General features: G+C 36.7%; 1 protein-coding gene across 3 annotated transcripts in view; it reads left to right on the plus strand.

Moving 5' to 3' along the window:
- The window catches only part of Gpm6a (glycoprotein m6a), a 281,445-nt gene extending 275,511 nt beyond the window's left edge, over nt 1–5,934 (plus strand). For all 3 annotated transcript variants that reach the window (NM_001253754.1, NM_153581.6, NM_001253756.1), the window contains 2 exons: nt 432–497; nt 3,833–5,934. In NM_001253754.1, the coding sequence (NP_001240683.1) occupies nt 432–497; nt 3,833–3,985 (219 nt within the window). In that variant the 3' untranslated portion in view covers nt 3,986–5,934. The remainder of the gene's footprint in view (nt 1–431; nt 498–3,832) is intronic.
- Nucleotides 5,935–22,237: the final 16,303 nt, after the last annotated feature.

Consider the following 22,237-nt stretch of genomic DNA (forward strand, 5'->3'; position numbering starts at 1 on the left):
CACAGATTATTTTGCTTGCTGTGTGTTTTATGCAGGCTACTAGAGTATAAAAGCTATTTGTATATTTAAATAAAATGATTATAAATGCTTGAGGCATTCTAGAAATTCATCTTAAAAGTTTAAAATTATAAATATATTTCATAACTATATTGTTATAAAATTACTGAAATCCATCATTTTAAATGACATCTCATTATTGTAATGACATCATAGTAAATTGGTTCAGTGGTACTGATTTAAGTGATGTGAAAGATGAGGGCATTTTAATGCTACTGTTGATGAAACACACAACTTGTCAAGAGCTCACACTTGTTAATGATAATACTGATTCTTTTATGTAATAATAGTGGCAGTTGCAATCTTTCTTCTTTATGTAAGTGACTCACTTTGATTTGTATGTGTGTTGTTCTGTTTTATTCTGTCTTCTGCAGCTGAATATGACCTTCCACTTGTTCATTGTGGCACTTGCTGGAGCTGGAGCAGCAGTTATTGCTATGGTAAGTCCTTCACAGCTCAATGATTGACCAACTTAATAGTTTGAAATACAATGTTACTTGCTTGAATGCATAGTTTGTTTCTCATATATTTTCTATATAAGATGTTATTGTCAGTAGAGTGAGGGAGGGATCTGGGGATATGGATCAGTTTTTACAGCACTGGTTGCTCTTCCAGAGAAAGTGGGTTCAAGTCCTCACAACCACAACACAGTTTACAGCAGAGAATCTGACACTTTACTCCGACCTCCATGCAGTCATCCACATGGAACACATAGATGCAGACAAAACACTCATACACAGAAAATAAAAACAAATAGGATTTTTAAATTGAAAGAACAGTTTTTAAAATAAATTCACTGATGTATTTGGGGACAGGTAGCTGGTGTGCCACAGTGAAGGTATGAAAGTAAGAAGACAATATAGGGGGGGGGGGGCGTATTCTCTTTTTGTCCCATGTGGGTTACAGGATTTGAACTGGAGTCATCAGGCTGCAAAGTTTTTGTTTGTATGTGTTTGTTTGTTTGTTTGTTTGTTTTCCCACTGAGCCATCTCACTGACCATATAAAATTTTATGTGAATAGAAAGAATGTACAAGATTGTGTTAAAATGTGAAATATTCTTTTAAGGTTAATTCTTACTGGTCAGTATTGTTCTAAAAATTAGAGGTACCGTAAATTTCATTGTGAATTATATAATCAAAATTATGCATACATTCAAGCATTCAGAAGCTTTTTCTGATCCACACACATGGACAGTAAGAGCATAATAATGTAAGAGCATAGTATTCAGGGATAGCATCCACAGCACTTTCTTTTAAGGGACTCTCAGCTTATAGTAAACAAAATGTAAACTTTCAAAGGAAATAATAAGTTCTAAAAAAAAAATAACAAAGCAGATTCTATTTCTCCCTACATTTTGGTGTCACAAAAATTAGAAGCAGGGGCAGTTAGTATTGCACATTTGTAGAATGCTTGCCTAGCCTGCATAAGGCCTTGAATAGATCACCAATATTACAATTAATTAATTAATTAATTAATTAATTAATTAATATGTTGCTATAAAACAAAATAAGTTCATTAGTATATTCACTATTTAGGGTAGTTATGATATGTATATATCTGTACTCTTCTAGTATCAGTTGGTCTCATGACTTGTGTTTTTTTATTTTTTCTTTTTTATTAGATATTTTCTTTATTTACATTTCAAATGGTATCCCCTTTCCTAGTTTCCCCTCAGAAAATCCCCTATCCCCTTCCCCCTCCCCCTGCTCTCCAACCCACATACTCCCATTCCTGGTCTTGGAATTCCCCTATACTGGGGCATAGAACCTTCACAGGATCTAGAGCCTCTCCTCTCATTGATGACCAACTAGGCCATCCTCTGCTACATATACAGCTAGAGCCACAAGTTCCACCATGTGTTTTCTTTGATTGGTGGTTTAGTTCCAAGGAGCTCTCGGGGTACTGGTTAGTTCATATTGATGTTCCTCCTATGGGGCTTCAAACCTCTTCAGTTCCTTGGGTACTTTCTCTAGCTCCTTCATTGGGAACCTTGTGCTCCATCCAATGGATGATTGTGAGCATCAACTTCTGTATTTGCCAGGCACTGACAGAACCTCTCAGGAGACAGCTATATCAGCCTCCTGTCAGCAAGCTCTTGTTGGTATCTGCCATAGTGTCTGAGTTTGGTGGTTGTTTATGGGATGGCTCCCCAAGTGGGGCAATCTCTGGATGGTTGTTCCTTCAGTCTCTGCTTCACTCTTTGTCTCTGTAACTCCTTCCATGGGCATTTTGTTCCCCCTTCTAAGAAAGATTCTGAGCTTCTGGGCTAATATCCACATATCAGTGAAAGCATATCATTTATGTTCTTTTGTGATTGGGTTACCTCCCTTAGGAGGATATCCTCCAGATCCATCCATTTTTCTAAGAATAGAATTACATTACTTCCTCCTACCCTGTCCTCCCTCCAGCCCCTTCCAGATGCCTTTCTCCAAAGGCCTCTCATGTCCCCAGTCTAGTTACTTTTCTATTAAAATGACAAAACACCATGACCAGGGCAACTTATTAAACAAAGCATTTAATTTGGGAGCTCATCTTTTCAGGATGCTAAAGTTCATGACTCCCCTAGCAAGCAGTGTGGCAGCAGACAGACAAGCAGACAGGCAGATAGGCATACAGGCATGGCATTAGAGTAGTAGCTAAGACCTTACACTTGATCCATAGGCAGAGAGAGAGAGAGAGAGAGAGAGAGAGAGAGAGAGAGAGAGAGAGAGAGAGAGAGAGAGATAGTTTAAATGGCAGGAGCTTTTGAACTCTCCAAGCTCATTTCTAGTAACACCTCCTTCAACAAGGCTACACCTCCTGATCCTTCTCAAAGAATTTCCTTCCCTGAAGATCAACCATTCAAACATATTGACCTATGGGGCCTTTCTTATTCAAATCATTACACTCTTCCACTCCCAAATTGATAGACTACATTTCTTTGATTGTATTCTTGATTGAGTATTAAGTTACATAGTATTTTAATTTTTAATGGTGAATAAAAACATGTCGTGTATTTTTAATGTCAAAGAAAGTACAACTTAAGTTAATGAACTTATCCATTGATTTTTACAATATTGAGATCTCTCATTTCGCAGTATTGAAGATAAGACCTACGAACTTGTAAATGCTAGGCAAACGGGGAGGGTCTAAATAAGGTATTCAAGCTGACCTGAACTTTTATCCAGGTTGGCATTACATCTATGATCCCCCTCTATAGCTTACTGAATAGTTGCAAATACAAACCTATACTACCAGACTTGGGTTATGTGATTTATTTTTTAATATAATACCTTCTGCTCATTGTGAATGTACATTAATATAGATCCATCTGAAAAATATTCTATATTTTAGTTCCCAGTATCATAAGAAAGCAATTGGAAATGAATTATTAAAACAATTTCTTGGTAACTAAATACATGTTTGTTTTAGAATTCATGAGAACACTCTTCTCACCACAATATAAATTCAAAACACAAACTATGTAAGAGAAAATTTCTGCTTATGTAATTTAGAGCACAGATACAGAAAAGTGAAGATGAAACATGGAGTCTTGGCATTTTCGTTGCAAATGATAGCATAACCAGGAAACATTAAAGAGCATTTATATTCAGTCTTGGATTGGGAGGAAACCGTGTCAGCCGCAGCATTCTTCTCATACAAACGTGAACCTTTTAAAGTGTGAACCTTTGCTGTATTCATACATAGTTTGGGGTATTGATTTTTTTTAATTGTCACAGTGACAATTTACTGAGAGTGAACAGACTTCCAGAATAAATTATTTGTCTCTGTCAGGTCCACTACCTGATGGTTCTGTCTGCCAACTGGGCCTATGTGAAAGATGCCTGCCGCATGCAGAAGTACGAAGACATCAAGTCAAAGGAAGAGCAGGAGCTGCACGACATCCATTCTACTCGCTCCAAAGAGCGGCTCAATGCGTACACATAAATACGCTTCTCTGTTCCTTACCACTCGAAGGCATTGGTGTTTCATTAAGGGCCATCCAACCATCCAACCTGTGAAGAGCAAAACGAGAATGCTACTCATCAAAGATGCGCAGGGTGACTAATGAATCACCTGAGTATAACTCTTTGCTGTTGAGCATTCCATCTTCTAATTTGTTAAATTGGAATGACCAAATCTCCTCTACAAGCTCCTATTCAGTCTTTTTTTTTAACCTCTCAAATTGATTTAGTTCTTCTGTATGATCAAAGATATTAACATTGTCCAACGCAAATCTTTGTTTGATTTTTAATCACCTCCCACATATCACACATAACACTTTTTGCATTGTTTCTTATGTTTTGGAAGAGAAAATAGCTTTTTTTATACTTTTTAGTTTTGATTTCAGTAACTAGTTTAACTACAGGTAACCTTCAAAGGGACCGTTGTACATTATGAAAGAGAGACAGAGATGGTATCATGATGACTCCGCTTGATATGGGAATCAGTCTGGAGAGATCAGTGGCCACACGGCTATCGGCCATGGTTAATGTTTTCATCCATCTAAGGTGCAATTTCAAAATTTCTAAGGGTAGGTTAAAAAAAAGTGCTTCTTATCTTTGTTAACATTGTATTCTTTTTTCTTGATGTTCGTAAAAGGTATTTCTCTGATTACTCATGTTTATGTTGTGAGCATGTAGAAACAGTAATGCTAATGCATGGCCAGTTGCCTTCCTAAGATTGTGACACCAGGCTTACCTTTTCAAGTTTAGTATAGAAACAATTATCATGGAAATAACTACTGTGGACTGTTGGAGAGTGATCTTTTTTTGTGATTTATGCAGTGGCTGGATTGGATCTTTTAATATGCTAATGTGGAAAATTAATTACCTTTATGAAGGTGGTATCTTAAACATAAGCACACTAAACCCTCAAGACTTGTTTTACCCACTTAAAACTTTTAACGGATTGCACCTCTGTAAGCTATTTCTTAAAATGTGTATGATATATTTGAAAAGACTTCCATTAATATAATAGCTTTGCTTGCAGCCTTCCAATCTATGTTGGTTTACCTGTAGTGTTTCTAAAGGGTGGTCAGAGGCCACTAGAGAATGTATTGTTTGGGAGTGTAGTGATATATATTTTGTGTTTTTATTTCAAGTAAGTCATTTTAACCAAATGTTCATTCACATTCATTTATAAGAAGTACCTATATCAGACAAATTTTAAAAGAAAAACAATCAGTATTAATGGACCAAATTTCGTGTTTGTTTTAACCTTGACTCTCTTTTGATTCTTTCTAATGCTACAAGAATGCTGTGAAATGTCATTTAAAATAATGATGTAGCCTGACAAGAAATTTTGTCAGTGTATAAACCTAGGTAGTATTGTGCACTGATTTGACCATTGTGAATTCCTCCTTCAGTGTAAGTGCATTCCCAATAAAATTTATTGAGTGAAACAATCTTTGTACAACTACTAGTCATGCATCATCAGTAATTTTACAAGTTCTTGTAGTAGGTAGGGGGTATTACTAGCGTTTCTGTGGCATGATTATGCATTCTGTAATATTAATTTGGGGGTCCTTTTGCTTTTTAACACTTAGATTATCTTAATGGTTCAACATTTTTCTGATATATGCAGTATTAAAGATATTGAGCAAAAGTATTAATGGGCTTCTTTAAATTCTATATTATAGTGTTTCAGTTCTGTGTCTACAGTGTGTGATGATTTTTAAAACTGTCTTTTAAATTTATGTAATGATGTTGACATTTTGACTTTTATTTCTGGTTTTAGAGTTTGTATTTTCATGGAGTGCTTTGTAGCAGGCATTACAAGTAATCTGTTTTGTACATAAATGTGCCAACAGCTTGATGGTGGCGTTTTTGAAATGTAGAACAAAGTGCTTGCAAAATGTAATAAATACACTTGTGTACTTTGTGTACTTATTCTTAGTTTCTGCAGTGGTTTCTGTTTGTCTTGTTCATTCCTCACCTTGTGTGTGTAGTCTTTTCAAGGCAGTAGGATCCCACCTGGGGAAGATTCTTATTTCAGTTGAGGGGATCTGACCCTTCAACATTTAGAAAAAAAAATTTGAGTGTGAACATCCAATGTAAAAAGACTGAGGAACAATCAATTTATGAGGTTTTAGGGAGTTAAAAAAATGTTTGTCCAATTTGTTTTTTATGTTTTCTTCCTGGTTTCTGTTTTTGTTTTTGCTGTTTCTAGGGTTTATCAGACTCAGAAAAAATAGTAATGTATTTTCAAAAACAAAAAAATGATTTCTTGGTTTGATTCTAAATATCAAGGTGAGAGCAATGAAATGGAAGAAAAAGGTCCTAGGATTTTTATTTTAAATCTAAATTATCCTTTTCTTACAGGCAACGTGACATAGAAATGTTTGCATTAACGTTACCAACAAACTTTTATAAGTATAGGAACTTACAATCTTACAATCTTTTTTTTCTTTTAAAAACATTTTTATTATATATATATATAATTAGGTATTTTCCTCGTTTACATTTCCAATGCTATCCCAAAAGTCCCCCATACCCACCCCCCAATCCCCTACCCACCCACTCCCCCTTTTTGGCCCTGGTGTTCCCCTGTACTGGGGCATATAAAGTTTGAAAGTCCAAAGGGCCTCTCTTTCCAGTGATGGCTGACCAGGCCATCTTTTGATACATATGCAGCTAGAGACAAGAGCTCCGGGTTACTGGTTAGTTCATATTGTTGTTCAACATATAGGGTTGCAGTTGCCTTTAGCTCCTTGGGTACTTTCTTTAACTCCTCCATTGGGGGCCGTGTGACCCATCCAATAGCTGACTGTGAGCATCCAGTTCTGTGTTTGCTAGGCCCCAGCATAGTCTCACAATAGACAGCTATATCTGGGTCCTTACAACAAAATCTTGCTAGTGTATGCAATGGTGTCAGTGTTTGGAAGCTGATTATGGGATGGATCCCTGGATATGGCAATCACTAGATGGTCCATCCTTTTGTCACAGCTCCAAATTTTGTCTCTGTAACTCCTTCCATGGTTGTTTTGTTCCCATTTCTAGGAAGGGGCAAAGTGTCCAGACTTTGGTCTTCGTTCTTCTTGAGTTTCATGCATTTAGCAAATTGTATCTTATATCTTGTGTATCCTAAGTTTCTGGGCTAATATCCACTTATCAGTGAGTACATAGTGTGCGAGTTCTTTTGTGATTGGGTTACCTCACTCAGGATGATGCCCTCCAGGTCCATCCATTTGCCTAGGAATTTCATAAATTCATTCTTTTTAATAGCTGATTAGTACTCCATTGTTTAAATGTACCACATTTTCTGTGTCCATTCCTCTGTTGAGGGGCATCTGGGTTCTTTCCAGCTTCTGGCTATTATAAATAAGGCTGCTATGAACATAGTGGAGCATGTGTCCTTCTTACAGGTTGGGACATCTTCTGGATATATGCCCAAGAGAGGTATTGTAGGATCCTCCGGTAGTACTATGCCCAATTTTCTGAGGAATCGCCAGACTGAATTCCAGAGTGGTTGTACAAGCTTGCAATCCCACCAACAATGGAGGAGTGTTCCTCTTTCTCCACATCCTCGCCAGCATCTGCTGTCACCTGAATTTTTGATCTTAGCCATTCTGACTGGTGTGAGGTGGAATCTCAGGGTTGTTTTGACTTGCATTTCCCTGATGATTAAGCATGTTGAACACTTTTCAGGTGCTTCTCTGCCATTCAGTATTCCTCACGTGAGAATTCTTTGTTCAGCTCTGAGCCCCATTTTTTAATTGGATTATTCAATTTTCTGGAGCCCACCTTCTTGAGTTCTTTATATATATTGGATATTAGTCCCCTATCCGATTTGGGATAGGTAAAGATCCTTTCCCAATCTGTTGGTGATCTTTTTGTCTTATTGACGGTGTCTTTTGCCTTGCAGAAGCTTTGCAATTTTATGAGGTCCCATTTATCGATTCTCGATCTTACAGCACAAGCCATTGCTGTTCTATTCAGGAATTTTTCCCCTGTACCCATATCTTCGAGGGTTTCCCCTACTTTCTCCTCTATAAGTTTCAGTGTCTCTGGTTTTATGTGAAGTTCCTTAATCCAATTAGATTTGACCTTAGTACAAGGAGATAGGAACAGATCAATTCTCATTCTTCTACATGATAACCAACAGTTGTGCCAGCACCATTTGTTGAAAATGCTGTCTTTTTTTCCACTGGATGGTTTTAGCTCCCTTGTCAAAGATCAAGTGACCATAGGTGTGTGGGTTCATCTCTGGGTCTTCAATTCTATTCCATTGGTCTACTTGTCTGTCACTATACCAGTACCATGCAGTTTTTATCACAATTGCTCTGTAGTACAGCTTTAGGTCAGGCATGGTGGTTCCAACAGAGATTCTTTTATCCTTGAGAAGAGTTTGCTATCCTAGGTTTTTTGTTATTCCAGATGAATCTGCTGATTGCCCTTTCTAATTCATTGAAGAATTGAGTTGTAATTTTGATGGGGATTGCATTGAATCGGTAGATTGCTTTTGGCAAGATAGCCATTTTTACAATGTTGATCCTGCCAATCCATGAGCATGGGAGATCTTTCCATCTTCAGAGATCATCTTTAATTTCTTTCTTCAGAGACTTGAAGTTCTTATCATACAGATCTTTCACTTCCTTAGTTAGAGTCACGCCAAGGTATTTTATATTATTTGTGACTATTGGGAAGGGTGTTGTTTCCCTAATTTCTCTCTCAGCCTGTTTATCCTTTGTGTACAGAAAGGCCATTGACTTGTTTGAGTTAATTTTATATCCAGCTACTTCATTGAAGTTGTTTTTCAGGCTTAGGAGTTCTCTGGTGGAATTTTTAGGGTCACTTATATATACTATCATATCATTTGCAAAAAGTGATATTTTGACTTCTTCCTTTCCAATTTGTATTTCCTTGATCTCCTTTTGTTGTCTAATTGCTCTGGCTAGGACTTCTAGTACAATGTTGAATAGGTAGGCAGAGACTGGACAGCCTTGTCTAGTCCCTGATTTTAGTGGGATTGCTTCCAGCTTCTCACCATTTACTTTGATGTTGGCTACTGGTTAGCTGTACATTGCTTTTATCATGTTTAGGTATGGGCCTTGAATTCCTGATCTTTCCAAGACTTTTATCATGAATGGGTGTTGGATTTTGTCAAATGCTTTTTCTGCATCTAACGAGATGATCATGTAGTTTTTGTCTGTGAGTTTGTTTATATACTGGATTACATTGATGGATTTCCGTATATTGAATCATCCCTGCATCCCTGGGATGGAACCTACTTGGTCAGGATGGATGATTGGTTTGATGTGTTCTTAGATTCGATTAGCAAGAACTTTACTGAGGATTTTTGCATCAATATTCATAAGGGAAATTGGTCTGAAGTTCTCTATCTTTGTTGGGTCTTTTTGTGGTTTAGGTATCAGAGTAATTGTGGCTTCATAGAATGAGTTGGGTAGAGTACCCTCTGTTTCTATTTTGTGGAATAGTTTGTGAAGAACTGGGATTAGATCTTCTTTGAAGGTCTGATAGAACTCTGCACTAAACCCATCTGGTCCTGGGCTGTTTTTGGTTGGGAGACTATTAATGACTGCTTCTATTTCTTTAGGGGATATATGACTGTTTAGATTATTAACCTAATCTTGATTTTACTTTGGTACCTGGTATCTGTCCAGAAACTTGTCCATTTCATCCAGGTTTTCCAGTTTTGTTGAGTATAGCCTTTTGTAGAAGGATCTGATGGTGTTATGGATTTCTTGAGGATCTGTTTTTTTGTTTCCCTTTTCATTTCTGATTTTGTTAATTAAGATGCTTTCTCTGTGTCCTCTAGTGAGTCTGGCTAAGGGTTTATCTATCTTGTTGATTTTCTCAAAGAACCAGCTCCTTGATTGGTTGATTCTTTGAATAGTTCTTCTTGTTTCCACTTGGCTGATTTTACCCCTGAGTTTGATTATTTCCTGCCTTCTACTCCTCTTGGGTGAATTTGCTTCCTTTTGTTCTAGAGCTTTCAGGTGTGTTGTCAGGCTGCTAATGTGTGCTCTCTCTAGTTTCTTTTTGGAGGCACTCAGAGCTATGAGTTTTCCTCTTAGAAATGCTTTCATTGTGTCCCATAAGTTTGGGTATGTGGTGGCTTCATTTTAATTAAACTCCAAAAAGTCCTTAATTTCTTTCTTTATTCCTTCCTTTACCGAGGTATCATTGAGAAGAGTGTTGTTCAGTTTCCATGTGAATGTTGGCTTTCTATTATTTTGTTATTGAAGATCAGCCTTAGTCCATGGTGATCTGATAGGATGCATGGGACTATTTCAGTATTTTTGTATATGTTGAGGCTTGTTTTGTGACCAATTATGTGGTCAATTTTGGAGAAGGCACCATGAGGTGCTGAGATGAAGGTATATCCTTTTGTTTTAGGATAAAATGTTCTGTAGATATCTGTTAAGTCCATTTGTTTCATCACTTCTGTTAGTTTCACTGTGTCCCTGTTTAGTTTCTGTTTCCATGATCTGTCCATTGGTGAAAGTGGTGTGTTGAAGTCTCCCACTATTATTGTGTGAGGTGCAATGTGTGCTTTGAGCTTTACTAAAGTTTCTTTAATGAATGTGGCTGCCTTTGCATTTGGAGCATAGATATTCATAACTGAGAGTTCCTCTTGGAGGATTTTACCTTTGATGAGTATGAAGTGCCCCTCCTTGTCTTTTTTGATTACTTTGGGTTGGAAGTCAATTTTGTTAGATATTAGAATGGCTACTCCAGCTTGTTTCTTCACACCATTTGCTTGGAAAATTGTTTTCCAGCCTTTTACTCTGAGGTAGTGTCTGTCTTTTTCCCTGAGATGAGTTTCCTGTAGGCAGCAAAATGTTGGGTCTTGTTTGTATAGCCAGTTTGTTAGTCTATATATTTTTATTGGAGAGTTGAGTCCATTGATATTCAGAGATGTTAAGGAAAAGTAATTGTTGCTTCCTGATATTTTTGTTATTAAAGTTGGCATTCTGTTCTTGTGGCTGTCTTCTTTTAGGTTTGTTGAAGGATTATCTTCTTGCTTTTTCTAGGGTGTGGTTTCCGTCCTTGTACTGGTTTTTACAATCTTTATTTATGTGTTGCTGCACGCTGCAACATAAAATTTTCTCAAGCTTTCATTAATAACATGTACAATATTGAAAGTAGGTCTGTACGAGTACCTAAATGATATTTAAAATAATTTTTACAATAATAAGAAAGGTACTCCTTCATGAATTCTATTAGTTGTACTTAGAACTGTATGTCTTCCAGGGTATATTAATTTTAGTATAGCAATAAGATAACTTGTTTTCACAAATATAAACATGAACAGAATTTTCATAATACACTATTTCTACTTTATTCTTTAGGAAATCTGTTCTACGTTTTCCAATGGATATTTGAAACTGTAGAGTATTAAGCCTTATACACATTGTAATTCATATACACATATCTACAATAATATTATATACAGTAAAAAATTAGGAAAAATAAAAGTAAAAATAAATAAACAACCATAGCAATATATTAATTAAAGTAGAGTTTCTCTCTTTTGCCTCATATCTCTGGCTCTGGTCCCCCCTCCTTATCTATCATTGACTCTATATGCTTTGTTGATTCATTGGACAAATGAGTAGTATGTACACTGTTGATTCATTAGACAAATGTGTACTATGTGCACTATGGATACATTGGACAAATGAGTAGTATGTACATTGTGGATCTACTAGACAAATAGGTAGTAATGCATATTGCGCATTCACTGGACAAAAAGGTGATGTGGATACACTGGATGAATGGGTAGGATATACACTGTAGATACACTGGATAGGATGTATACTGTAGATACACTGGACAAATAGGTGATACACACACACACACACACACACACACACACACACACTCTCACACACACACACACACACACACACACACACACACACACACACACACACACACACACTATGGATACACTGGACCAATGGGTGATTCAGAGAAGGATGCAGATCAGCACACTACTTATAATAAATTTTATGAGTTTTTGAAATTTTTTTTCAGAATTATTTGGACCATGATTGAATATGAGTAACTAAAGAGAAACCCCATAAAAGGAGGGACTACTTATGCAATAATTTCTATGTGATCTCATGGCCTCTCTTTTTAGCTAGTTGTTATTGTAGTATATTTTTTTTAATGGAGCGTCCTCATAAATTTTATTAAAATCTGCAAAACATACCTTTAAATAATATCAACATATAGTTAACTTTAATCCTAAGGAAATGACTAGTTTTAATAATAAAATATATATATAGGCCATCTTTACATTAGATTCATATTGTTTATTTATATAAAAATTAGAAAACAATTTCTGAAAAAGCAAGTATTTATTTTTGTCTTAACAAACTAAAATTTAAAGTACATTTATTTTAAGCAACTGAATATTTTAAAATTACATTAATGAAATTTGAATTATACTATAGTATCATAGAGAAGTACTTTAACATATTTTGAAAACTATTCAGATCATATAACATTTTAAATTCCTGGAGGAAAATCTATGCATAAAATTCTATTAGTTCAAATATAAACAGCCATTACCAACATGTATTATTAATTTCTTAGCATGAAAATAAATTTTAGTTTTTTATAATTGTTCAAGAATTTTGTTATTCTTTAAAACTAAAAAAATATTAAGAGGAAAATAATAAATTATTAATAAATAAATATTCTGACTGAATGCATTAGTAACCTGTGAGATTTTTTCCTGATATCTGGAAGTGTCATAGAAAATAAAATGAAATAAAAAAATGAAGGTATTGAAAAATCTGAACTATTATCAAAGGGATCAAGGAAAAGACCACAGTGAAAGGCAGAAAGTTTTTTGGGACATTCACTTAGGATGCTCCATAAACATCATGTTCATTAAATTGGTTTTCTTTTTTCTTTTTCTTTTTCGCTTCCTTTTGTTTAGTTGGGACATGGTCTGCATAGTATAGGCCAGCTCTGAACTCACAGTACTCTGGTATGTCTCTGTTGCTCCGGGATTGTAAGCATGATGCCATCTTCTTTATATGCCTTGATTTTCTCTGTTTTGATGTTACCAAGTGTGTCTGCTGCTTTTTTTTTTTTAATTTTTTAAAAATTAGGTATTTTCTTCATTTACGTTTCCGGTGCAATTCCAAAAGTCCCTCATACCACCCCCCACCAATTCCCCTACCCACCCACTCCCACTTCTTGACCCCTATACTGAGGCATATAAAGTTTGCACTACCAATGGGCCTCTCTTTCCATTGATGTCCAACTAGGCCATCTTCTGATACATATGCAGCTAGAGAAATGAACTGGGGGGGGGGAGTAACTGGTTAGTTAATATTGTTGTTCCACCTATAGGGTTGCAGATCCACCCAGCTCCTTGGGTACTTTCTCTAGCTCCTCCATTGGGGGCCCTATAATCCATCCAATAGCTGGCTGTGAGCATGCACTTCTGTGTTTGCTAGGCCTCAGCATTGTCTCACAAGACACAGCTATATCAGCATCCGTTCAGCAAAATCTTGCTAGAGTATGCAATGGTGTCAGCATTTGGAGGCTGATTATGGGATGGATCCCCGGATATGGCAGTCTCTAGATGGTCTGTCCTTTCACCTCAGCTCCAAAATTTTGTATCTGTAACTCCTTCCATGGGTGTTTTGTTCCCAATTCTAAGAAGGGGCAAAGTGTCCAAACTTTGGTCTTTGTTCTTCTTGAGTTTCATGAGTTTCACAAATTGTATCTTATATCTTGGGTATTCTAAGTATCTAGGCTAATATCCACTTATCAGTGAATACATATCATGTGAGTTCTTTTGTGATTGGGTTACCTCACTCAGGATGATGCCCTCCAGGTCCATCCATTTGCCTAGGAATTTCATAAATTCATTCTTTTTAATGGCTGAGTAGTACGCTATTGTTTAAATGTACCACATTTTCTGTATCCATTCCTCTATTGAGGGGCATCTGGTTTCTTTCCAGCTTCTGGCTATTATAAATAAGGCTGCTATGAGCATACTGGAGCATGTGTCCTTCTTACCAGTTGGAACACTTTCTGGATACATGCCCAGGAGAGGTATTACAGGATCCTCCTGTAGTAATATGTCCAATTTTCTGAGGTACCGCCAGACTGATTTCCAGAGTGGTTGTACAAGCTTGCAATCCCACCAACAATGGAGGAGTGTTCCTCTTTCTCCACATCCTCACCAGCATCTGCTGTCACCTGAATTTTTTATTTTAGCCCTTCTAACTGGAGTGAGGTGGAATCTTAGGGTTGATTTGATTTGCATTTCCCTGATGATTAAGGATGCTGATCATTTTTTCAGGTGCTTCTCAGCCAGTCGGTATTCCTCAGGTGAGAATTCTTTGTTAAGGTCTGCACCCCATTTTTAATGGGGTTATTTGATTTTTTTGGAGTCCACCTTCTTGAGTTTTTTTTATATATATTGGATATTAGTCCCCTAATTGATTTAGGATAGGTAAAGATTCTTTCCCAATCTGTTGGTGGCCTTTTTGTCTTATTGACGGTGTCTTTTGCCTTACAGAAGGTTTGCAATTTTATGAGGTTTCATTAGTCAATTCTTGATCTTACAGCACAAGCCCTTGCTATTCTATTAAGGAATTTTTCTCCTGTGCCCATATATTCGAGGCTTTCCCCCACTTTCTCCTCTTTAAGTTTCACTATCTCTGGTTTTATGTGGAGTTACTTGATCCATTTAGATTTGACCTTAGTACAAGTAGATAGGAATGGATCAATTCCCATTCTTCTACATGATAACGGACAGTTGTGCCAGCACCATTTGTTGAAAATGCTGTCTTTTTTCGACTGGATGGTTTTTGCTCCCTTGTCAAAGATCAAGTGACCATAGGTGTGTGGGTTCATCTCTGGGTCTCCAATTCTATTCCATTGGTCTACTTGTCTGTCACTATACCAGTACCATGCAGTTTTTATCACAATTGCTCTGTAGTACAGCTTTAGGTCAGACATGGTGGTTCCACCAGAGCTTCTTTTATCCTTAAGAAGAGTTTTGCTATCCTAGGTTTTTTGTTATTCCAGATGAATTTGAAGATTGTTCTTTCTAATTCGTTGAAGAATTGAGTTGTAATTTTGATGGGGATTGCATTGAATCTGTATATTGCTTTTGGCAAGATAGCCATTTTTACTATATTGATCCTGCCAATCCATGAGCATGGGAGATCTTTCCATCTTCAGAGATCATCTTTAATTTCTTTCTTCAGAGACTTGAAATTTTTATCACACAGATCTTTCATTTCCTTAGTTAGAGTCACACCAAGGTATTATATATTATTTGTGACTATTGAGAAGGGTGTTGTTTCCCTAATTTCTTTCTCAGCCTGTTTATCCTTTATGTAGAAAAAGGCCTGCAATTAAACCTACTTGGTCAGGATGGATGATTGTTTTGATGTGTGCTTGGATTCAGTTAGCAAGAATTTTATTGAGGATTATTGCATCGATATTCATAAGGAAAATTGGTCTGAAGTTCTCTATCTTTGTTGGATCTTTCTGTGGTTTAGGTATCAGAGTAATTGTGGCTTCATAGAATGAGTTGGGTAGAGTACCTTCTACTTCCATTTTGTGGAATAGTTTGTGCAGAACTGGAATTAGATCTTCTTTGAAGGTCTGATACTCTGCACTAAATCCATCTGGTCCTGGGCTTTTTTTTGGTTGGGAGATTATTAATGACCGCTTCTATTTCTTTAGGGGATATATGACTGTTTAGATCATTAACCTGATCCCGATTTAACTTTAGTACCTGGTATCTGTCTAGAAATGTGTCCATTATATCCAGGTTTTCCAGTTTTGTTGAGTATAGCCTTTTGTAGAAGGATATGATGGTGTTATGTATTTCTTCAGGTTCTGTTGTTATGTCTCCCTTTTCATTTCTGATTTTCTTAATTAGGATGCTTTCCCTGTGTCCTCTAGTGAGTCTGGCTAAGGGTTTATCTATCTTGTTGATTTTCTCAAAGAACCAGCTCCTCATTTGGTCGATTATTTGAATAGTTCTTCTTGTTTCCACTTTGTTGATTTCACCCCTGAGTTTGGTTATTTCCTGCAGTCTACTCCTCTTTGGTGAATTTGCTTCCTTTTGTTCTAGAGCTTTTAGGTGTGTTGTCAAGCTACTTGTGTGTTTTCTCTCTAGTTTCTTTTTGGAGGCACTCAGAGCTATGAGTTTTTTTCTTAGAAATGCTTTCATTGTTTCCCATAAGTTTGGGTATGTTGTGGCTTCACTTTCATTAAACTCTAAAAAGTCTTTAATTTCTTTCTTTATTCCTTCCTTGACCAAGGTATCATTGTGAAGAGTGTTGATCAGTTTCCAGGTGAATGTTGGCTTTCTAGTATTTATACTGTTATTGAAGATCAGCCTTAGTCCATGGTGGTCTGATAGGGTGCATGGGACAATTTCAATATTTTTGTATCTGTTGAGGCCTGTTTTGTGACCAATTATATGGTCAATTTTGGAGAAGGTACCATGAGGTGCTGAGAAGAAGGTATATCCTTTTGTTTTAGGATAAAATGTTCTGTAGATATCTGGTAAGTCCATTTGTTTCATAACTTCTGTTAGTTTCACTGTGTCCCTGTTTAGTTTCTTTTTCCACTATCTGTCCATTGATGAAAGTGGTGTGTTGAAGTCTCCCACTATTATTGTGTCAGGTATAATGTGTGCTTTGAGCTTTACTAAAGTTTCTTTAATTTATGTGGCTGGCCTTTCATTTGGAGCATAAATATTCAGAATTGAGAGTTCCTCTTGGAGGATTTTACCTTTGATGAGTATGAAGTGCCCCTCCTTGTCTTTTTTGATTACTTTGGGTTGGAAGTCGATTTTATTCGATATTAGAATGGCTACTACAGTTTGTTTCTTCAGACCATTTGCTTGCAAAATTGTTTTCCAGCCTTTCACTCTGAGGTAGTGTCTGTCTTTTTCCCTGAGATGGGTTTCCTGTAAGCGGCAAAATGTTGGGTCCTGTTTGTGTAGCCAATATGTTAGCCTATATCTTTTTATTGGGGAATTGAGTCCATTGATATTCAGAGATATTAACGAAAAGTAATTGTTGCTTCCCGATATTTTTGTTGTTAGAGTTGGCATTCTGTTCTTGTGGCTCTCTTCTTTTAGGTTTTTCGAAGGATTACTTTCTTGCTTTTTCTAGGGTGTGGTTTCCGTCCTTGTATTGGTCTTTTACTCTTATTATCCTTTGAAGGGCTGGATTCGTGGAAAGATAATGTGAGATTTTGGTTTTATAGTGGAAAACTTTGGTTACTCCATCTATGGCAATTGAAAGTTTGGCTGGATATAGTAGCCTGGGCTGGCATTTGTGTTCTCTTAGTGTCTGTATAACATCTGTCCAGGACCTTCTGGCTTTCATAGTCTCTGGTGAAAAGTCTGGTATATTTCTGATAGGCCTGCCTTTATATGTTACTTGTCACTTTTCCCTTACTGCTTTTAATATTCTATCTTCATTTAGTGCATTTGCTGTTCTGATTATTATGTGTCGGCAGGAATTTCTTTACTGAAACGGTCTGTTTGGAGTTCTGTAGGCTTCTTGTATGTTCATTGGCATCTCTTTCTTTAGGTTTGGGAAGTTTTTTTCTATAATTTTGTTGAAGATGTTTGCCGGCCCTTTAATTTGAAAATCTTCATTCTCATCTACTCCTATTATCCATAGGTTTGGTCTTCTCACTGTGTCCTGGATTTCCTGAATGTTTTGAGTTAGGATCTTTTTGCATTTTGCATTTTTCTTTGATTGTTTTGCAGATGTTTTCTATGGAATCAATCTGCACCTGAGATTCTCTCTCCCATCTCTTGTATTCTGTTGCTGATGCTCGCATCTATGGTACCAGATTTCTTTCCTAGGTTTTCTATCTCCAGCTTTGCCTCTCTGTGGGTTTTCTTTATTGTGTCCACTTCCCTTTTTAGGTCTAGTATGGTTTTGCTCATTTCCATCATCTGTTTGGATGTGTTTTCTTCTTTTTCTTTAAAGATTTGTAACTCTTTAGCAGTGTTCTCCTGTATGTTTTTAAGTGAGTTATCAAATTTCTTCTTGATGTCTTCTACCATCATCATGAGATATGCTTTTAAATCCGGGTCTAGCTTTTAGGGTGTTTTGGGGTGCCCAGGACTGGGCAAGTTGGGAGTGCTGTCTTCTGATGATGGTGAGTGGTCTTGGTTTCTGTTAGTAAGATTCTTATGTTTGCCTTTCACCATCTGGTAATCTCTGGAGTTAGTTGTTATAGTTGTCTCTGGTTAGAGCTTGTTCCTCAGGTGATTATCTTAGCCTCTATCAGCAGACCTGGGAGACTAGCTCTCTCCTCTGAATTTCAGTGTTCAGAGCACTCTTTGCAGGCAAGCTCTCTTCTTACAGGGAATGTGCACAGATATCTGGCATTTGGACCTCCCTCCTGGCAGAAGATGAAGGCCCGAAACAGGACCTGTCCCAGAAGCTGTGTTGCTTTGGTCTGTCACAGAAGCTGTTAGCTTCTGTAGTCCACACTCTCACCTGCACAGACTAGTCTCGGAGGGATCTGGAAATGAAGATGTCTCCCCCAGGTGCTCCGGCAAATCCCTCCCGGGGAAGGCCGGCACCTCTCCTCTTGTAGAGATGGTGCCTTGATGTCTGGAGTCCAAAACACAGTCTGTCTCAGAAGCTGTCCTCTAAGGACCTTGGGGGTGTCCACTGGCTCTGCGCCCAGGTGACCAAGTGCTGGCACTGACTGGAAGGGACTTGTGACCCTGGTTAGGCTGGGTTTCCTGCTTCTCTAATGCTGTCTCGGGCCCCGCTTGGTTGGATTGGAACAGAAGTTGTGTTCCACTCACCTGTGGTCCTAAGATTGCATGGAGAGTCCTCTAGGGGACCTTGGGGGTGTCCGCCAACTCTGTGCCCAAGGTGACTCGGTCGTCTGCTGCTTTATTGTTGGAAAAAAATGTATACAAGTGACCCGAAGAACAAAATTATTTTAACTAATTTACTAGTTGATGAATCTGTGCATATACCCAAGGACAAGTATGAAGTATTTTCATGCTTTCTATTAAGTAAGCATGAATTATTTCCTGTTTGATCTTTAAAAAAATAACATTTAAACTTTCACAATTATTCTAAGAAAAATGTGTCTGTAAGTATATATACATGTGCTTTTCTACTTTTGTGTTTGCGTATACACATATATACATACATACACACACACACACACACATACACACACACACACACACACACACACACACACACACACACACACACACACACAATGACTCTGCCAAGAAGATATCATCCTAGCTTGTCAATGTATAAAGGAAAATGATATCTCAAGACATTACATATATGTTAAAAATTGTCTGTGTTATTCAAGGACTAAAATGAAAGCTTGAACTGTCAACTAGATTATGTCAGCCAAAGCCATCGAAATACAATTTTAGATCCTTTTTCCCATTTAGAGTTCTCCCTCTAGTGACCTGCAAACACAACTCAGGCTGACTTGCCATTGCAATTATAATCTACATCTACTTTTTTATAGATACACTGTTGAAAATGATTACTCTATTTATCCTCCTCCTTTAAGGTTTTATTTTTAATATGATGATACCAAGCTTTTGAACTCAAATACAATAACATTTTGAAGGGAGAACTGAGTGTTCTCACTTTGTGAATGAAGCTTAATAAGGCAGTCATTTTTCTGAAAGGCCTTTATGGCTGTAAAAATAATTTTGCTTCCCAAGCCCCCTAGAACTTAGAATAGATACAACTGATTTTAAAAAACATATTTTTCACATAATATTGTGCTACTTTTAAAGATTGGTAGTTGGTTTTTAAGAATCTTTCACTTAGATTTGTACTGTTCTTTATCTCATATCTCATGCCAATGAATCACCAGGTAGCTTTCAGACACTTCTAAATGGGATTCTTTTCTCTTTATGTAAATGTAAGTTTCATGCTTAAAGAGAAAAGAAACTTTTTTTTTTGCTAAGCCAAGCCAAGAGTTCTAATATTAATATAATCTTGACACATAGTACACAGAGGGTATAACTTATTTTTTCTTACAGTAGTTTTGACCTTACTCCCCCCTAGCTACTCAAATCTCTAAAACTTTTAATTTCTAAACACTGCAAACCACATATAAACTAAATTTTTGGCCCATCTTTTTAACTTACATCCAGGTTTTGAGGTTATTTACTATACTGGAGCCAAAGAATGTCTATTGCTCTCATACCCTTCAAGGTCCTGCTGTATAATCTACATCCTGTTAGTAATGCTGACCTCATCCTGATTCCTACGTTATTACAATAACACTAATTTCAATCTTCAGTTCACGTGAGAAATACTATAGACAATTCTTGAACATGTAAGATATTTAAGGGATATAGTAGAGTTAGGGTGGGATAGGAAATTTCAGTGAGATTCTACAGAGAAGACAGGCTGTACAATGCAGTATAGACTAACTCACATCAGTGCCTGTCTGTCCTCACCATCAATCTCTTCTCTATTCCACAGGCAAAACTATCCTCTATAAAGTAAGTGAAATAACATGACTTCTCTTCCACCCTCTGAGGCAGGTGTGCCCAACCTGCAGTCTTCAAGCAGCATGTGTCCTGAGATAGCTGTGAACATGCCTCAGTACATTTGTTGATGACATCATGTTTCAATGTCAAATGGTGAGCTGTCCTTGTTTTAACATGTACCATCATGTTCAGAAGTAAAAGACAAAGGTCTCATATTTTTTCTCTCTCACCTTCTCTTTCTAAATTTATATCAGTTATTACAACTCTTCTTAATATTCTTTCTGTACACAGGAAATTCATTTCCTGGGACTCCTCCCTGTGATATATTCACAAATGCACTGCAACAGACACAAAGCAAGTCTCTGAACATACTTGATTATGAGGCTTCCATTTATCCCCTTATTTAGTGTTGCTCAAAATACTTGGGAGAAAATTCTGTGGCAGTTACATACTCTTATACAGCAGCATCTACTTGCCTAGAACCCTGAAAAATGCAGTTAAGCTATGAGATCACCCCCACCCACTAAAGTGAATTGTTTCTTCAGTTTAGTAACCTATACATAGCTCAAACTTCCTACTGAACACACTCTTGTGAGCCATAATAATTTGGTCAATTAAATACAGATTTATATCTCATTCCATATTCCCTATCTTAATGAAGATTAATGTATGTTAAACATACATTAGCTATATATATATTAGGAACATTTTACTCTTTATTTTTTTCAACACAGATAGATGTAATGTTTCTTTTTTATTTAACCATATGCCACTATTCTCTATTACAATCCATCTTCACCTCTTCAACTCACATTGACAAGCATCAGTTTTTGCCAACCTGAATTTCTGTAAAAGCCTATTACCTACTTTCCCTCTGCATCTATGCGACTATCTTGGGTCTGTTCTGTAGGTGACTAGCTCTCCAGTGGCTTTCCTTTGTCTCTGGAGGAATATAAACTTCAATGATTGTGCCCATGAAACACTGTTTGACTCGGTCCCTTAGGAAGCTTAACTGTTCTAAGCAAATATTAAAACTGTAGACATGCAAAGATCTTCAAATCATCAAATTCATCTTTGTTTTGCATGCACTTGCCTTTAAACTATATCTTGTCCAACTAGAATGTTCCTTTCCTTTTCTTGAACTCATTTGTAGGCAGCCTTCTGTATTCTAATATCTTTGTTAATTAGTATCATAATTTGACTATATATTTGTATATAGATGTGTTTCTGTGTGTGTATTTCTGTGTGTGTGCATGCATATGTGACTTTATATTCATACTTCCACATGTTTTGCCTTGGAGAAAGTATTGGTTTGATTAAATTTTGATTTTTAGAACACTGTAAACAAACTGTGCTATAATTTTCATATATATTCAGAAATGCTATATCTGCTTTATTTGAGAGTAAAATGTAAGTCTGGAATGATCACTATTTTATTCTGAACTCTACTCTCAATAACATCTATATGGTTGGGTGATAAGTTTTTCTTGAGTATTTGTAGAAAAGCATGAATTCACTAAGAGTATAATAGTTATATGAATATTCATACATAAGAATCAGATTGAAGGTAAGTAATATTTGTATATTTAACTTGGCTTTGAAACTTGGAAGATAAAATATTTGTTCCTGATATGTTCAATTTACATGGGTAATAAAAAGTATATTCACCAAAATTCTGTCATCTACTTATACTTTATTTGATAAGTATTTTAATGT

This window comes from Mus musculus, chromosome 8, assembly GCF_000001635.26.
Source record: "Mus musculus strain C57BL/6J chromosome 8, GRCm38.p6 C57BL/6J".
NCBI lineage: Eukaryota > Metazoa > Chordata > Mammalia > Rodentia > Muridae > Mus > Mus musculus.